This window comes from Aquarana catesbeiana, linkage group LG02, assembly GCF_042186555.1.
Source record: "Aquarana catesbeiana isolate 2022-GZ linkage group LG02, ASM4218655v1, whole genome shotgun sequence".
Classification (NCBI taxonomy): Eukaryota; Metazoa; Chordata; class Amphibia; order Anura; family Ranidae; genus Aquarana; species Aquarana catesbeiana.
In genome coordinates this window covers 128,953,069-128,972,758 of record NC_133325.1, presented here as the reverse complement: position 1 = coordinate 128,972,758, position 19,690 = coordinate 128,953,069, and the positions used below count along the sequence as shown (strand labels likewise).

General features: G+C 44.0%; 1 protein-coding gene across 2 annotated transcripts in view; it reads right to left on the bottom strand.

Annotated features, from left to right (window-relative positions):
* LATS2 (large tumor suppressor kinase 2) overlaps positions 1-19,690 on the bottom strand; it is a 95,136-nt gene that overhangs the window by 18,644 nt on the left and 56,802 nt on the right. For both annotated transcript variants that reach the window (XM_073613451.1, XM_073613452.1), the window contains 3 exons: positions 15,225-15,357; positions 10,300-11,819; positions 73-655 (listed from right to left, as the gene is read on the bottom strand). In XM_073613451.1, coding sequence (XP_073469552.1) covers positions 73-655; positions 10,300-11,819; positions 15,225-15,357 — 2,236 coding nt within the window. The remainder of the gene's footprint in view (positions 1-72; positions 656-10,299; positions 11,820-15,224; positions 15,358-19,690) is intronic.

Genomic DNA, 19,690 nt, shown 5'->3' with positions numbered 1-19,690 from the left:
CTTTGAGCAGATGACTATAATGTTTATCTTAGAATGTGAATTGGAAAACATGACAACCACAGAAGAACCTACCTTTCTGGTAGTATTTTGAGTTATGTGTCCACCTGAATCCCGTACAAAGACCAAAGTCTGTTAGCTTTATGTGGCCATCCAGGTCTATAAGAATGTTATCAGGTTTGATGTCCCTGTGAATAAACCCCATTTTGTGGACACTCTCAATGGCCAGAGTCAGCTCTGCGATATAGAACATGGCCAGGTGCTCAGGAAACACCTCCATTCGTATAAGTAGGCTCATCATATCTCCTCCCGGGATATAGTCCATCACAAAGTACAAGTTGTCTTTGTCCTGGAAGGAGTAGTAAAGCTTCACTACCCACTCATTGTCAGCCTCTGCTAGGATGTCCCTCTCAGCTTTGACGTGTGCCACCTGGTTTCTGTTCAAAACGTCCTTTTTTCTCAAAGTCTTCATGGCGTACAGAGCTTTGGTGTCCATTTTACTGGCAAGGCATACTTCACCAAAGGCACCAATGCCCAGAGTTTTGATCTTCACAAACAAAGACTTGTCCATTTTGGCTCTTTTTAATCTGTTGTAGTTGGATTCCTTTTGGTATAGAATTTTCCGCATTTGCTCTTGAACAACTTCACCAAGACCAGCCTACAATTTACAAAAAGATATTTCATAAAAATTAGTGCTAAAAAAGAAAAAAAGAAAAACAATAGTACCATTTCACCTTGGTTGACACTAGAAGAGTAGACTTTTGACATACTTTTATTGGACATTTGTTTACATTTTGGACTATTTGCACATGGAATTTCGAGAATTATGTATATCTCTCCCCTCTAGATTGTAAGCTCTAACGAGCAGGGCCCTCTGATTCCTCCTGTATTGATTTGTATTGTAAGTGTACTGTCTGCCCTCATGTTGTAAAGCGCTGCACAAACTGTTGGCGCTATATAAATCCTGTTTAATAATAATAATAATAATAATTATTATATCTATCTATACACACACACACACGGCAGGGCTCTACAAATCCCAGGCATCAGAATTTGCATCCTGGGTTTTTGTCAGCTCATTCACTGTTGGTGCCAGGCATTTCTGCATTTCCAGGTAAGGGTTACATACCAATCACCGGAATCATTGGCCCAGGACCCGCTGATTGTCGGAGTGAGTGACAGGATAGCAGGGATGTGCTGGTTTTTAAAAACCAGCACATCCCTTAGTAAAACAGTACACAGCGCAGTTACATTACACACCCTAGGCACACAGTTAACCATTTAATTGCCCCAGATGTTAACCCCTTCCTACCCAGTGTCATTAATACAGTGACAGTGCATTTTATTAGCACTGATCACTGTATTGGTTTCACTGGGGGTGTCAGTTAGCCAGTGGTAGAATGCTCGCCATACTATCACAGTCCCGCTCTAAGTCACTGATTGCCACCATTACTAGTATTAAAAAAAAACAACAAATATACACTTATTGGGATTTTTTTTTTGACCAAACATGTAGCAGAATACATTTTGGCCTAAATGTAAAGATTTTTCTTTTTTTTATGGAATATTATAACAAAAATTAAAAAATACCGTAGTTGTTTTGTTTTTTTCAAAATTGTCAGTCTTTTTTCACTTATAGTGCAAAAAATAAAAACACCAGTGGTGATCAAATACTACCAAAAGAAAGCTCTATTTGTGTGAAAAAATAATTACATAAATGTAACTTGTGTACAGTGTTGCATGACCGCGGAATTGTCAGTTAATGCAGAGCAGCGCCGTATAGCAAAAAAGCTTTGTTGGTTAAAGTATTTGTTGCCTCAAAACATAATTTTCCTGATATGTGCCTGCTGTACCATGTAGTTGCATGAGAATGAATCCCATTCTCTTCGTATTGCTTCCTTTGTGAAATCCCTGGTGTTCCTGCCAGTCCCTCTACTTTCCTTTTAAAAACTAAGCAGGAGAGCACACTGTGGTCAGTTCTCTAGCTTGCAACTCAGTGTGCTCTCCTCCAATGATCAGACTTGTCTTTGACACGCCCCCGCTCCACAGCCATTTACTGGGAAGCTTGGAGTACTTCTGCTCCTCCTCCCCTCAGCTCTTATGCAGCTGAGATCAGAGGGCATGTGATCACTTATAAAAAAAGGTATTTAGAATGTATTTTTATATCTATACAAAAATGTTTTGCCTTTCATTTCCATTTTAAACGGAATGGCTTGTTTTACAAGGTGATCATTTACAATCACTTTAAAAAAAACTGGCTCCTATCTTCTTTAGCTGGCTCCTAGGTTCAAAGCTACATGTGTCAAGCCCTGACATAAGGATTATGTATGCGAATATACGTGGTGTATTTTTGAATTTAGGATAGGGGATTTTTTTTATTTTTCATGGAAATATTTATAGCGCCAGTTTCTCTAACGCTGTCTACAGCCAACTTTAGTCATAGGAAATAAAAAACAGAAATAACAGTACACTGCTTTTGTTGTGCTTTATTTAGACCTCAAAGATGGAATAAAAATCAAGGGTTTCAAATCAAAGTACAGCCTCACACAGAAGAGAACCAACTTGTGCTAATTATTCCTAATCAGCAAACTTAAACATTTTAGGATCTTCCGCACCACGCAAACATCCTACACCTCTAGAAGAATGCAGCAAGAACAAAGCGTTGACTGACCGCCTACTGGCATCAGGGCTCATGACTTGTACTGAGCCCTACGCAGTGCAGGCAAGCTGCATTCACTATCAACAGGGATTTGGGTAAAAATAGAGGTATAATTAGTGTTACAAAAATATACACAAGCCAGTCATTCAGCTGTGCAGCTAAAACCGTAACTGCTATCGCTATGGGGCAAGCTGAGAATATTCTTACAAAGAAAAGCAAAACATAATATCATACTGCTTACCCATATAAATAAAATGTTCAACAACAATCTAAAGCTCAACTCCATACAAAATTTTCTTTTATGTCACATCGAAATGAAGTGATTGGAAATTTTCACAATGTGGACAGACACAATGGAAAAAGCACTTTTTCTTTTGGCATTTAGATTTTCTGTCATGTTTTTTTATTGCCATTTGTGTCTTTATCGCCAGGTGATGCCCATCTCCCTGTCCTGGTGGTTTAGGCAGACAAGGTGAGGGGCAATCTTCCCAGTGGGGACGCAGACAGCCAAAATAATAATAATAAAAAAAAAATTTTAAAAAAAGGATGACAGAGGACTTAGATTTGGGCTTAAATTGTAAAGCTGACCAAAATACCACAGACTGTCTACTTTCCAAAAACCGGACATCTGGGGGGGGCGTATTTGTACTGTCCTGGCCCTCAAGAAATTATATAGGCCGTCAGTACATCAGGATTGATTGATTTTTAAATATATATACCATAGTTTGTAGACTAACTTTCACACAGACTAAATAATACAGTGGGGAAAATAATTAATTATTTGATCCCCTGCAGATTTTGAACGTTTGCCCACTTACAAAGAAATGAAGGCTCTAATATTTTTATCATATTTTAAGTGATAGAGAATATCAACAAAAATCCAGAAAAAAAAAAAACACATGATACAAATGTTAGTTTACTCACTGAACTGCAACTCAATTTATAAGTATTTGATTCCCAAGCAAAACATGACTTAGCACTTGGTGGAGAGACCCTTGTTGGCAAGCACAGAGGTAAGACATTTCTTGTAGTTGGTGACGAGGTTTGCACACATCTCAGGAGGGATTTTGGTCCACTCTTCTGTACAGATCTTCTCTAAATCCTTAAGGTTTCTTGGCTGTCACTTGGCAACTCCAAGTTTCAGCTCCCCCATAGATTGTCAATGGGATTAAGGTCTGGAGACTGGCAAGGCCACTCCATGACCTTATTGTGCTTCTTCTTGAGCCACTCCTTTGTTGCCTTGGCAGTATATTTTGGGTCTTTGTCATGCTGGAAAACCCATCCACGACCCATCTTCAGTGTTCTGGCTAAGGGAAGAAGGTTCTCATCCAAGATTTTACAATACATGGCCCCATCCATTGGCCACTCAATGTGGCAAAGTCGGCCTGTACCTTTAGCAGAAAAACAGCCCAAAGCATAAGGTTTCCACCTCCATGCTTGACTGTAGGGATGGTGTTCTTAGGGTGATAGTGAGCATTTTTCTTCTTCCTCCAAACATGGAAGGGCGAGTTAATGCCAAAGAGCTAAATTTTGGTCTCATCTGACCACAGCACTTTCTCTCAATCATTTAGATGTCCATTGGCAAACTTCAGACAGACCTGTTCATGTGCCTTCTTGAGGAGGGGGGCCCTTGAGGGCACTGCAGGATTTAAATCCAAGGCAGCGTATTGTGTTACCAATGGTTTGTTTAGTGACTGTGGTCCCAACTGCCTTGAGATCATTCACAAGCTCCTCCCGTATATATCTGGGCTGATCCCCAACTCAACATCTCATGATCATCCTTACCCCATGAGGGGAAATACTGCATGGAGCTCCAGACTGAGGGCGATTGATGGTTATTTTGTATTTCTTCCATTTGCGAATAATCGCTCCAACAGTTGTCTCCCTCTGACCAAGCTTCTTGTTGGTGGTCTTGTAGCCCGTTCCAGCCTTGTGCAGGTCTACAATCTTGTCCCTGATGTCCTTTGACAGCTCTTTGGTCTTGCCCATGATAGTTTTTGAGGTTTGAGGCCGGGTTTACACTGCTGCGACATGACACTCGTCCTACTTTGGATCCAACTTTGCCCTGCGACTTGAAGCCGAAATACGTCCAACTTTCATTGAACAGGGATCCGACTTGGATTCCTGCAAATACCAGGCACTGTGTTTGGTATGAATCTTGAGGAGGAACTCCACGTAAAATTTTAAATAAAAAACCGGCATGGGTTCCTCCTCCAAGAGCATACCAGGCCCTTCCGTCTGGTATGGATTGTAAGGGGAACCCCCTACGCTGAAAAACTGGCGTGGGGGTTCCCCCCAAAATCCATACCAGACCATTATCTGAGCACGCAACCCGGCTGATCAGGAAAGGGGGTGGGGGACAAGCGAACAATACCAGGGCGCATGCCCTCAACATGGGGGGTGGGAGCTTTGGGGCACCCTGCGATCCCCCTACCCCGAAGCACCTTGTCCCCGTGTTGATGAGGACAAGGGCCTCTTCCCGACAACCCTGGCCGTTGGTTGTTGGGGGTCTGCGGGCAGGGGGCTTATCGGAATCAAGGAGCCCCCTTTAACGAGGGGGCCCCCAGATCCCGGCCCCCCACCCTATGTGAATGAGTATGGGGTACATCATACCCCTACCCATTCACCTGGGGGAAAAAAGTGTCAATAAAAAAAACACACTAGACAGGTTTTTAAAGTCATTTATTAGGCAGCTCTGGGGGTCTCTCCGGCCTTTTCTCCCGGTCTCTGGTTCTTCTCCCTCTCTCCGGTGTCTTCTGCTGGGCTCCTCCGCTATCTTCTGCTCTTTTGCTAGCGTTGGCCCAGTCTTCTTCCGATGTTGAAGCAGCGCTCTCTCCCACTGTAATGCCACATGCGTGGTGAGCAACGACTTATATAGGCATGGGGTGTGGTCACTGCCCGGGGCATGACGTCACCGCCCGGGGCATGATAGGCCGGTGATGTCATAAGGGGCCTTTCTAAGTCATTGCGCATGCGGCATTACAGAGGGAGAGAGTGTCGCGTCAACATCAGAAGAAGACCGGAGGGAAGAGGACGCTGGAGAAAACTGGACCAACGCTAGCAAAAGAGCAGGCAAAAGAGCAGAAGATAGCGGAGGCGCCCGGCAGAAGACACCGGAGAGCGGGAGAAGTCGGAAGAGACCCCCGGAGCTGTCTAATAAATTACTTTAAAAACCAGTCTAGTGTGTTTTCTTTATTGCCACTTTTTCTTTCCCTCAGGTGAATGGCCAGGGTTGTCGGGAAGAGGCCTTTGTCCTCATCAACATGGGGACAAGGTGCTTTGGGGTGCTTTAGCTCGTCCCCACCCCCCTTCCTGACCGGCCGGGCTGCGTGCTCGGATAAGCGCCTGGTATGAATTTTGGGGGGACCCCCACGCCGTTTTTTCGGCGTAGAGGGTTCCCCTTAAAATCCATATCAGACCGAAGAGCCTGGTATGCTCTTGGAGGGGGAACCCATGCCGTTTTTTTATTTAAAATTTGGCGTGGAGTTCCCCCTCAAGATCATCAGAGCACAAGTCGCATTCCAAAGTCGGATCATGCAAGACGGCGATCCGACTTCAATGATAGTCAATGGGCTGAAGTAGGATCAAAGTCAGACCAAAATAGTACAGGGAGCATTTTCAAAGTTGGACCGACTTGTGTTAGACCAGTTAGGACGGCTCCCATAGGAAACATTGATTTTCACATGTCATGCGACATGAGCTCCCAATGTCTGAGCATTTGTCGCACCAATGTAAACCCGGCCTCAATGGAAGAAAGAGATTGTGTGGACATAACCAGTTGTTGTTAGGAGCACCTTCTTAAATTGACAGGACTAATCTGTGTACCACATGAGCACATAATGTAGCCAGTCTGTGGGGGCCAGTATTATTGTTATTTTGCTCACTGAACCGCAACTCAGTATAACATTTGTTTCCTGTTTTTTCTGGATTTTTGGTTGATATTTTGTTTCTCTCTATCACTTAAAATACACCTATGATAACAATTATAGACCCTTAGGCCCCTTTCACACGGGACGGATCCGTGTTGATCCGCCCCGTGTTTATCCGCTGCTCAGCGGGGATCGCTCCGCTTTCCCCAGCTGAGCAGGCAGATGACAGGACGGGACCCGCACACTGTGCAGGGACCGCCCTGTCAGATCTCCGCTCTCCCCTATGGGGGATCGGAGGAACACGGACCGTCTGTCCGTGTTCCTCCGATCCGCTCTGCAGACGGATAGAAAAATAGGATTTTCTTCCGTCCACAGAATCGGACGAGAGCGGAGGCGGACGACATCGGGTGTTAGCGGATGTACATCCGCTGACACCCGCTATCCCATAGGGATGCATGTATGTCCGTATTTCATCCGAAAACGGATGGATGAAATACGGACATACGGTCCGCATGTGTGAAAGGGGCCTTAATTTCTTTGTAAGTGCAAAAACTTACAAGATCTGCAGACCTCATCAGTCTGCCGCTGCTCCTTCACCATGATGTAAGAAGGCTGGAGGTAGAAAGGGGACACCACTGTATTTCTTATCTGTAAATCTCATCTGTTGGATGGAAAAACATCTCACAAGTCTGTAAAATTTTGACTTAAAGGGGTTGTAAACCATCAAGGTTTTTCACCTCAATGCATTCTATGCATTGAGGTGAAAAACCTCCTGTAATTCTGCAGCCCCCCCCCCCCCCGAGCCCCCGTTTTACTTACATGTACCCCCTCCCCTCTATCTTGTCTGGGGACGAGCACACCAGCAAAAGCCGGTGTCTTGGGTCCTGATTGGATGGATTGATAGCAGCGCAGCCATTGGCTCCCGCTGCTGTCAATCAAATCCAATGACCTGGGCGCCGAATGAATGACTCAGGAGTGTGCCCGCAAGGTAACCCCCTCGGGAGAGCGCTTCTCCTAGGGTTTATCTAATGTGGGGAGGAGCCACAAGAGCTCCGAGAAGAGGATGTTCGGGGCCACTGTGCAAAACGAGCTGCACAGTGGAGGTAAGTATATGTTTGTTATTTTAAAAAAACAAAAAACAAAGCTTTAGTGTCATTTTAAGCCTCGTACACACTATAAAAAAAAAAATAAAAAATCGGTTGAACATTTTCGTCTGAAGAACAATCGTATGGTTTTTCTTTTGAAAGCCGATTCCAACCTTCCGAATGAAAATTTCCCAAGGGACAAACTCCAAAATGTTTCTTGTAACATTACGAACGTTTGTGTACCATTTAGGAAAAAAATCAGAACCGAAAGACTGTGTATGATCAGAAATAATAAATAACAACAAAAAAAAAAGCCTTTGTCGTACGAGAATTTTCGTACATTATTTCCTTCCTCGGTTCCGACTTGCTGTGAATCAACAAGGAAACTCGGACGATCCTTCGCTCGATTTTCTTATAGCGTGTACCCCACTTAAGATATGATGAAAAAGGATTATGTAATGGTTACATTTAGTGGAAGATGCATGTCAAAAATGATCAGTAGATTATGAGATACAGACAGCTAAAGTCATAAAAAAATCTTTTCCTGTAAGGCTTCATGCACACTGGAGCTCATAAACTCAGATAAACGCTCATAAACGCGCATTAATTAGCGTTCAGCGTTTTTTTTTTTTCAATGCATTGTGGGAGTTTAGAATGCATTGTAGGATTTTGAGTGTCCTCTGTGTATTTTTATTAAAAACTCCCACGCTAAAAAACGCTCATAAACGCTAGTACAAAACGCTGTTAGAAGCATGTTTTTCAACCAGAGATTTCTGCCAGCAATCTGGCGTCCAGAAAAAGCTTTTATGAGCTTCAGTGTGCATGGAGCCTAAAGGCTTAAGATTGCTCCTCCTCCCACCATTTTTCCCATATATTCAATTTGAATTGCCCAGGTATGAGACTGGTTTAGTTTAGGTAAATATTGAAGCCTAATGTATTACAATGCAATATAAAATAATGGGATTTGTCCTTCACTACTCTCATACTATGTTTTGAGAAATCTTGTACCCTGCATTAACTGAATACGTTTGTGGACACTTCTGAAGAATTCCTCTTCAAGCCAGACAATATTTGGTCTCCTATTCTTAGGAGTGATAAACTGCTAGGATACTGGAGTGCAAGTCATTCCTTAGGGTGCTATTTTTAATAATTACTGAATAGGGAATTTCATTAATTTCATATATACAAACAGAATTGGAGGCAGAGGGAAAGCTTCAAGAATTCTGGTTAGATTACTCTCTCCACAGCTGTTCGCAGTACAGTCAGAATTAGACTATCTGGAAATATGTGGAGTAGCAAAATGCCACTAAATATAGTAAATAAATGACAGCTTCTTCTAATTTTAACAAAGTTGTATTCCTTATTGGTGCCCATGATCTGTCTATATGTCTTGCCTAGGAAGAACTGCCACCTGCTTCTATTACCGCATACATACCAATGTCTGATCAGTCACTATACTGCATGAACATTTAAGGGCATTTTCACTTTCTACATGCCTAAGCACAATGAGAAAAACCCCAAGGTAATAAACACACCTGAAAACTTACAACAGCTTCAAAAACCCTGCAATTACCCTCCGATCTGATCCACCTAAACAGAAAAGGACAGATCCCCTACCTATTTTTTTTTTTTTTTTTTAATGGACCGGGAGGTAGGTGGGTGTAAACGGACACAAATCTGTTTACAACCGCCTGTCAATAGGAATGCATTGACCCTTCAATCAGGTCTATCTAAAAGACTGACAGGTGGCCCTGACCGGATCATCCGTTTGAAAGGGGCCAAAGAGATGCACTTCCTTTGCCTAGCACTTATGCCCTAAAGAAGAATTATGTCTGTAACTTTTATTTTTTTAAATGGGTCCCCAGGAGCTGTTAGTCATAATGGCTTGTATGATCAGGCTATCAATGTATTATAGCAGACATACCTGCCAAACGATGACCTCCAGCGTTGTGTTGTCAGTGCTCTCTCTGGTTACCAGCGCTTCAGTCTACTCCCAGTCTTCCTTCAGAGTTTGGACTGTTTAGCCACCTAATTGGCTAGGCTGCGATAGCGTCACTTCAATGCATACACACGGGCACACAGGAGTCACATCATTATGGCACAAAAAGCTGCGCATGCATGGCTCAGTATTAACGCTGACAAGAAAGGGAGAAGCAGTTATGGCAGAAGAGACTAATAGGTTCTTTTCTATCATAAAGCTCCTGCCTGTCAGCCTGTTTTTTTAGGTTCAATTCCCCTTTAAACTTCCTACTTGTATATCTGCAGTGTGAGATCATCTAAGACACTCTGTCTCTGAATGCAAGTCTCGTGAGATTTAGTGAGAGATTTGGGTTTCCCCTCTAATGACTCATGATCTGATGGCTCATAGAGAAATAAATAATCAAGAAGTAGCAGAAGAGGTATATAAAACACAGATTTATAGAATGAATGCATCAGGGAGATTCTAGCACTGTAGGCCCTCATGTAAAGCTCAGGTACAACTTAATTTCTTGGCAAATGGAACAGTAAGCAGCACAGGATTGACACCAAAATAAGAGAAGAGGGGTGAGTAAACCACGGGCCTCATCCATTCAGAGAACATCTTGTATTCAGTGAAAAGAATAAAAGATGTTTTGAGAATGGACAATGTCTTTCACCAAAAAAATCAATAAATCAATATACATATAAAAAGGAGAACAAAAGCAATTACCTCTGCCATCTCTTGTTCCAACTGTATCCTTCTATTGATCTTTTGCTGATAGGTTTTTAGGACGTTCTCCACATGCTGTTCCATATAGAATTTGAAGGCAAAAGGAGAATAGCTTTTAATTCTGGACTCCCTCTTCTCCTCATCTTTGCTATTTTTACGCACTGGTACAGGAGATGTCTGAATCTGCTTTTTGTCCTTTCCAGATTTTGTGGTCTTGGAACTCTTGCTTGCTTTCTCATGTTTTACTTCTGCACTGGCTTCCTCTGCTTGGTTGCAAGTTACATTATCAACAATCCGCAGGTTCTGCTCTACACCTTTACTTAAAGAGTTCATATCATGCTGTTCTGAGCTGTTCTGGAGAAAAAGATGTTTTGGATAAGGTGGCGGTGGAAATCTCATGTCCTGGTTGCCATAATCCACTTCAATCCCATAAGGACCTGGCCCACTGACAGATAATGGATGTGGCTCATGCATCTCTACATTTTCTGCTGCCTGTGCTTGTGACGCTAGCCATCCAGGATGGGATGGACCAACTGCTGTCTGAGGCTCTGGTCTAACCACCCTCATGCTCTTCACTGGCTGGAGAATATGGGTGGCAGTAACAGTAGTGATGGTATTAAGTGAAGCCATTGTTGGATCAGGTTTGGTTTGAGGCGTTTGCCGAAGTTGCACCTGTTTAGCCTGTTGGTTATTGAAAGAGTTGGTTCGGCTTGGTACTTGGGATTCTGTTCTAAAAGAGACATGTTGCCGTGGAGAAGCATCTATTCCAGGCCCCTGAAGAGAATCACGACGGTGCTGGGTATTTGGCCATTGGCAAACACCACCCATATCATATATATCCATGTTTAGGCTATTCTGTGATGGTGGAAAAGGATTCTGTGGTGTGTCAGGATACTCATTTCCATAGGGAGATCCCCTTGACATAACCAGCATCTGGTGAGAGGAAGGACTTGACTGCTTGTGGTGAGGATGTGGCATGTAAAGGCCTGCTGGTGCTTGCTGATATGTATGACCTGGGCTAGTTTGTGGCACTGGACCTTTGCCCTGAATATTTACATAATTGCTTTCTTGTTGCATTTTGTTTTGAAATGATGGGGTTCTTTGGACACCGTACCCCATAGGGTCCCCCTGGACAATGAGGTGCTGTCGGCTATAATGGGGACTGTTTGAAGAATGGGAAGTTTGCAAGGGTATTCCTTGACTGGTGTGGTTCCCCATGGTGTAAGTTATTGCAGGAGACTCAACACCGGTGGCATAAGCCTTCTGCTGATGCTGGTGGCTTCCAGGAGAGTTGTGTGCTGGTTGCCTCTGCGATGGTCCATTCATAGCCCCAGCCTGGGGAGCAGAGAGCAAGTAGTCCATGTATTGCCGTGGTACATCATTAAGCACAGTGGAACCATCAGCAGGAAAGCCAGGTCCCTCGTATGGTGGATTATTAACTGGATGATATGGTGGAAATGGTTCACTTGGTCCTTCAAAACTTGATCGATGAAGAACATTATTTGGGCTTGTGCCTTTACCTTTAATATGAGTAATTGAAAAAGAAATATATCAGATATAAACAGACAAGATTTCCATTTATGTTCTAGATCAAAATGAGAAAAATCAAAATTTCTTCCCATTACCAAATTCTGGTATTTATTTGGTCATTTATTTCCTCATGAACAGTTTTGTCTTTTGTGCTTACAGACACCACCTCCTTTTTAATATGCTGCTTTTTGCTTATGCAATCTCTAAATATTCATGTTGACAAAGGAGGATGTTTATTAAAAGTGCTGGGCTGGTAAATCCAAATTTGAAATCCTGGGCTGTAACAGAAGTGTTTTTTTTGCTGGAGAGTGGCAAAAGGAGGAGTGTCTGCAAGCAACTGTGAAGCATGGTAAAGGTTCCTTGCAGGTTTGGGTATTGGTCAGAATTAGTCTCCTCATTGCTGAAAAGTACAGGCAATACTTATCCATTATGCAATACCAATAGAGCGTCATCTGATCAGTCCTAAATTTATTCTGTAGCACAGGGATCTCCAAACTTTCTAAACGAAGGGCCAGTTTACTAAGGGGGGGGGGGGGGGGGGCAGACTAGGGCAGTGGGAGTAGAAAATGTCAAGGCTTTCAGTGGGAGCAAACAATGCCCTATCTTTGGTGTCATTGGAGGAATAGTGCCCCATTGTTGGTGTCAGCATAAGGAATTGTGCCCCATTGCTGGTGTCAGTGGGAAGAATTGTGGCCCATATTTAGTATTAATTGAAGGAATTGTGCCCCATTGTTGGTATTAGTGGGAGGAATAATGCCCCATTATTGGTGTCAGCGACAGAAATTATGGACCATTGTTGGCGTCAGTGGATGGAACAGTACCCCAAGGGCCGGTTAAAGGCAAGCAAAGGGCCACAGTTTGGAGACTGCTGCTGTAGCAGGAAAATAACCCCAAACATACAAAGTCATAAAAAAAACTATCTTCATGGTATGGTCCTCACAGAGACCTGATCTCATTATGACTGTAGTTTGTTCTCCTAGTGATTTGGAACAACCTACCTGCCCAATTCCTTAAAAAGCTGTTTGCAAGTGTACCTAGAAGAAATTATGATGTTTTAAAGGCAAAAGATGAACACACCAAAACACTGATTTGATTTAGTTTTTTTATGCATTTTTATGCATAAATATAAAAATAATTCACTGCATTATCCGAGCTCCAGCCCACCCCTTTCTGCCACCAACATTATTCATTATTGCTAGGGGAATCTGTCCACCACACTCGGGCATCAACAGTGAGGTTTAGGTGTGTGAGATGTTTGAGGCAGAAACAGCCTATGATGGATTTCTTGAATGCATGTCCTTTTTAATGAATGCCAGTATTTTGCTAGCTTTGTTAGCTGCAGCTTGGCATTGCATGGTATTGCCAAGTCTGATCCACAACCACCCCAAATCCTTTTCCATCACTGCCTCTCCCAGGGGTGCTAATAAGTAATTTTCATGCATATTTTGGCACCCAAGAGCTTAACTTTATTTTCCAAATATTGAACCTCATCTGCCATGTACCTTCCAAACCCCCTATTTTGTCAAGATCCAAGTTCAGTTTTCTCATATTTGCTTAACAGTGCCCTGTTTTGCAAATACTTCATACTTCTGAAAATACTGGCAGCCGCCTGCTAATAGCTCCCTTAGTACTTCAGCAAGTTTATTCATATGAGAAGTTTGATGTACTGTAAGAACAGCACACTATAAAGCATTATGCTATATGCCACATGTCAAACCCACGGGCGAAATTTCATGTGGCCCTCGCACCCCTCCTGCAGCTGCGGTAACCCCCTCAACTCTGCCCTCACCTTGGTTCAGCAGTTGACAGGAGGACTGAACTCCTCCACCAGATCCTGCGCTTCTCTGTGCAGCCACGGAGAAACTCATCTCTGACCCCACCCCCATCTCAGCAGTCAGCAGCAGCATAAGAGGACAGAATTTCTCCTACAGATCCTGCGCCTCCATGTGCATCTACAACATTCCCTCTTCTCCGTCTCATCTGGTCTCAGCATTCAGCAGACTCTGGCAGCTGACCCCAGCCCTCCTCTGGTCCTCCTCCAGACCCTGCACTTTCTGCTTCCCAGCTCTGTCTCCAGCTTCTTCCTGGCACAGCACAAAGTAGGGTGGGTGCAATGTGATGTAAGGGAGGAGGGGGTCCTTGACATCTGATGTAAGGGGGAGAGTGCTCTGGACATCTGCTTATAATTATTATGAAAATAATGCAATTCTATGCCGGTTGAGAAGGAGGGTCGCCCACTGCTGGCATCATAATTTATTACTAAAACCAGTAATAATCGAATGCCGAGGCAATTATTTAATATGATAAAAAGTAGATACATTTATAATTATAATTTTTTGTTGATATATATATAATTTATACAGAATAGAACGCCAGCATCATAAAATGTTATTTATGCTGCACACAGGAGGATAATGTACAAGGTCAAAATCCATGGATCACCTACACCAGGGGTGTCCAAACTTCTTTGAAAGAGGGCCAGATTTGATGAAGTGAACGTACATGAGGGCCGACCATTTTGCCTGACATTCTTGGAACCATTAAAATTCGGTCTAAGTGTGTTCGTCCGAACACTAATACACTGCTTAACAAGAATTCTCTTGCCTTTGTGGCTGTGTGTGGTGAAGAGGTGAACTCAGGCATGATATTTGGCTATACCGTATTTACCTGCTTATAACACGCACCTTCACTTTAAGAGGGAAGTTTCAGGAAAAAATGTAATTTTAAATAAAGAACTGTGAGGCAAAATAAGGGTGAATGCCCATCTGCAGCCCCACCGTTGTAATGAATGCAGACCCACCGTTGCCAGGAATGTAGCACCCCCATTTCCAGAAATGCAGACTCATCATTGCCATCAGTGCAGCCTGATTGATGCCCATCTGCAACCTCGGATGGGACAGGGAGGGGGCAGGATGTGCGCCGACAGATTACATACAGCAGAATCTGTTTTCTCTGTGGCCTCTTTAATAGAAAGTCCCGCCTCCTTTTAATGGACAGAACAGTCATCCAATGGCAGCGCAGGAGAAGGGACTTCCTATTACAGAGACTGCCGTGCAAACAAGAAATTCATCTGTGTGTACGGCACTCGTCCCGCCCCCTCCCCGTCCCCTCCAAGGCAGCCAGCATGTATATCTTTTATGGCCCCCGGCGCTTGGGGATTTGTTGGGGGCCACAAAAAATATACATGTCCAAATCACCGGTCAGGCCGTTCAAAACCGGAACGCGCAGACCGGACTTTGGACATATCTGACCTACATAAAGAGTGGTACATCCTGAACCTGTCAATAGTATGTACCAGTGACCAAGAAACTCTTTAAAATCTCAGCAACTGTGAAAAAGTTCTGTGTGATAATGCAAAAGAGAAAAGTGAAGACTATAACATTCCTGCACATTACCTGGTGATGTCTGTTTGATGACTTGGACAATCTGCTCATTACGAGGGTCCAGATAACCCATCTTACTGATAAATTCCAAAGCTGCTTCAATGCTTCTACTCCCCGTCTGCTTCAAAGCCCTAATTGCCATTTCCTAATGAGAAAAAAAAACATTTATTCATTTTTATATATAAACATATTCACTTTTATGTTTTTTTGTTTTTATTTTCCATATATTTTTTATTTGGCGTAATAAGCAGAATTATAGTTCTGAAACATATATTTATGTAGAGTTATGAATGAACATATTGTTGCAAGTAAGATTATAGAGCTATATCTGCGTTGTTAATATAATAGAACAGGTAATATAACACTGTTCATTAAAGGAAAAATTAAAAGGCAGCAGCTACAAATACTGTAGCTGCTGACTTATAATATGCAGACAAATAGCTCTCCAGAAAGCCTCCAGATGATGAGTGAGAGAGAGACAGAGAGAGAGGGGGAGAGAGGGAGAGAGAGAGGGGGAGAGAGAGAGGGGGGGAGGAGAGGGAGAGAGGGGGAGGAGAGAGGGGGAGAGGGAGAGAGGGGGAGGAGAGAGGGGGGAGAGGGAGAGAGGGGGAGGAGAGGGAGGGGGAGAGAGAGAGAGAGAGAGAGGGGGGGGGGGAGAGAGGGGGGGGGGAGAGAGGGGGGGGAGAGGGAGAGAGGGGGAGGGGGAGGAGAGAGAGGGGGGAGAGAGAGGGGGAGGGAGAGAGAGGGGGGGAGAGAGAGGGGGGGAGGGAGAGAGAGAGAGAGAGAGAGAGAGAGAGAGAGAGAGAGAGAGAGAGAGAGAGAGGGGGGGGAGGGGGGGAGAGAGGGGGGGGGGAGGAGAGAAGGGGGGGGGGAGAGAGGGGGGGGGAGGGAGAGAGGGGGAGGAGGGAGAGAGGGGGAGGGGGAGGAGAGAGAGGGGGGAGAGAGAGGGGGGGAGGAGAGAGAGGGGAGAGAGAGGGGAGAGAGAGGGGGGAGGGAGAGAGAGGGGGGGAGGGAGAGGAAGAGAGAGAGAGAGAGAGAGAGAGAGAGAGAGAGAGAGAGAGAAGGGGGGAGGAATAGAGAGAAGGGGGGAGGAAGAGAGAGAAGGGGGGAGGAAGAGAGAGAGGGGGTGGAGAGGGAGAGAGAGAGGGGGTGAGGAAGAGAGAGAATGGGCAGGGGGAGAGAGCGAGAGAAGAGAGGGGAGCACGAGGAGAGAGAGGGGGGGAGAGGGAGAGAGAGCGTGAGAAGAGAGGGGGAGAGAGAGCGAAGAAGAGAGAGAGAGAGAGGGAAGAGGGGGGCGGGGAGAGAGAGAGGGGGAGAGAGGGGAGGGAGGGAGAGAGGGGGGACGGAGAGATAGAGCGAGAAGAGAGGGGGGAGAGAGAGGGGGGGAAGGAGAGCGGGAGAGTGAGAAAGAGGGGGAGAGGGAGAGAGAGAGGGGGGGGGTGGAGAGGGAGAGGGAGAGAGAGAGGGGGGGGGGTGGAGAGACAGAGCGAGAAGAGAGGGGGGAGGGGGGAGAGCGCGAGAAGAGGGGGGGGAGAGGGGGGAAGGAGAGCGGAAGAGTGAGAAAGAGAGGGAGAGAGAGAGAGGGGGGGGTGGAGAGACAGAGCGAGAAGAGAGGGGGAGGGGGGAGAGGCTATACATGTCCTTCAGGAAGTACACTTCGACTGAACCTGCGGGTAGTTGCAAAGTAGCCCCGGGGTCGTTTTCAGCACTAGATATTCATTGATTGGTTTGATTTGTTGCTCTTTAAAGAAATTTGCAGAAAGCAGAGGAAAAGCTCATGATGTGACTTTAGGTTTCGATGTTGATGGAAGGGATTACATTTATTTTTCTTGTACCACAGACATTACTAAAATAAGAGGTGTCATGACTGGCCGACACCTCCATGATGTCAGAACAGGAAGAGATTTTCAGTAACCCTCAATTATATTCCCAGTAAAGATCCCACCCACAACACACCCACTTACATTTGTGGGTTTCCTGCCATTACATAAGAATGAGCACAGGTAGAAAATAAAAAATGACCTAAGCATTGCGCTACAGTTCTAGGTTCCTTGTACCAATGGTTAAAACCCGTCATTGCTTTACTTGTCCCATTTTTAGACACAGCAGGAAGCGAAAGAAAATATTTTCAGGGGAATAGACTCCATACTCAGTTCCTTACTGGAATGTGTGCCCCCCATTCACAGATTTCCCCTTTATTCCTGTTCTGGTGAAAACTCAGTTTTTCAGTCCCAGTGACAGTGGTCACTCAGACAAACAGATAGTAGATCTCCCTAAAAGGGACACAGGCAGTGATAAACACCTGACAGGGGTTCAAACTCCTTACAAAACTTGTATACAAACAAAACAGATTTAATTTTAAACACACCAGAGGAGATCACCACGATTTTTAGAGGCAAGTTATCATCTAAGCTGGGGGAACTATTGCAGATTATTTAGAAAGGCTGGAGGTGGGTGAGTGCTTGTTTATAGGAAAGAAAACCTGTCCTTTAGGCCAGGTTCACACTGCTCAGACATGAAAGTCATGTGACTTTACCAGGCGACTTCAGCGTAACTTTGAAGAAACTTCAGGGAACGCCTGTGTAATCTTCCTGTAAAGTCAGATCCAAATCACTTCAATTAAAATGAGGATCTGACTTGGATGCAACTTCCATTCAATTCTATGAAATCGGACAGAAGTCAAACCAAAGTAGTGCAGGAACCTTTTCCACATTGCTTTTTACATGTCATGTGACGTGAGTTCAGTTGGAGCGCATGTCGCACCAGTGTGAACCGGGCCTTAAAAAGAAGGATATAAAATAATATAAAAAAAGGGGGGGGGAATATGTATTAAAAAAAATATCCAGTACTTCTCTACAATACAAGCACATTTCCCCATGTTTTATGCGCCTTTAAAGATCCTGCAAGTGACCAAAACCACCTGCTTATATGCCAGAAATGCACTCTGTGCCTACTTTCCACTTGTAGACTCACAACATATGCCTTTTTTAACTGAAATTACAAAAATTTGTGTCAGTGCTGACCAGTTGTCTTTTGCTAAACTACAGAGTCCCATCCATTCCCCATACCATGGAGACTAATTTTTCTGTAGTTTAGGATAAGAACTGAGAGGACTCCATGAGATAACACAGAAGTGTGCACAGGACAGCCCTGAATTTCAGACAGGTGTATTTTTCACTTAAAGGGGACCTTCCCACCTTTCACTAAAAACCACAGCAGGATACAGCTCTTTATATGATATGAAATCTTCTTACATTCATTAAACAAGCATTTTCTGCTTTTCCTTAGTGTCGGTTGACACTGAGGCAGCACAACTTGCAGCGCAACTGCCTCAGGCGACCTGCACACGACAGGAGTGGCGACTTGCAAAACGACTTCTGTATAGAAGTCAATGCAAGTCGCCTCAAGTCGCCCCCAAAGTTGTACAGGAACCTTTTTTTAAGTCGGAAGCCACTTGCGTCGCTCCGATTAGAACGGTTCCATTATACAGAATGGGACGCTACTTGTCAGGCGGCTAAGTCCCAGTGTGAACCGGCACTTAATGTGGAAGTAAACCCTCCTATAGTTTTCAGCCAAGGAAGCTGCCATCTTGGCCTCTGTTTAATCTACAACTGCCATGATGTTGCACATTTGATCAGTTAGAACACCAGCCATTGGATGGTTTGACAGTTTGGTTGAGAGCACATCCAATGTGACAGGTAAATATTTTTTGAAACTGTTAAATCAATGTGTTTACTTCCACTTTAAAATAGCTGTTTTTTTTTTCCCATATCCTGCTTGAGTGAGGCACAGGTAATGTAAACCTGGCCTCACAGCGGCACCCTGGGAAGTTCCTGTCACATGTTCCAGGAGTCAGGCCCAGAGTTCTAGCCATAGTTCCAGGAAGTAAAGGGTGATGGATTCATCTGCCCTTAGTGAAAATGGCCACCATGACAAAAATGGGGAGGAAAAGAAAAATAAGGAAGAAAGAATAAAAAGCCTGAAATTATCTATAAATATCTGTTTGTAAGTTGCCCTTAATAAACGTTTCTTTTTTTTTGATTATTCTCTCTTTTATTGTGTAAACAAAGACACAAAATACATATAAAAGAATAAAAAAAAAAAAAAAAAAAAAATCGCATTGCTATGTCAACATTCCTTATTACATACATTACCTACAATATACAGTTATTCTCCCTATTCCCCCCCCCCCCCCCCAAAAAAAAGGGAACCCCCTCTCCTCCCCCTTAATAAACGTTTCTAAAGGTGCCTTTGTTGTAATTTTTATGAAAAGGATGAAGTTCCAAACGAGTTCAAAAAACCATTTCATTTGTTTAATGAACAGACCAAAAGAGAGCAAATAAGATAAGTCCACTGTTAGGGGTTTACATACGCTTTAGGCCTAATGCACACTGCAATTCTTCTAAAAACGCCTTTCTCCTAGCAAGAGAGAGCAGCGTTAAAAACGTGCCTAACTGCAGTTTTTCAAAAACATTTAG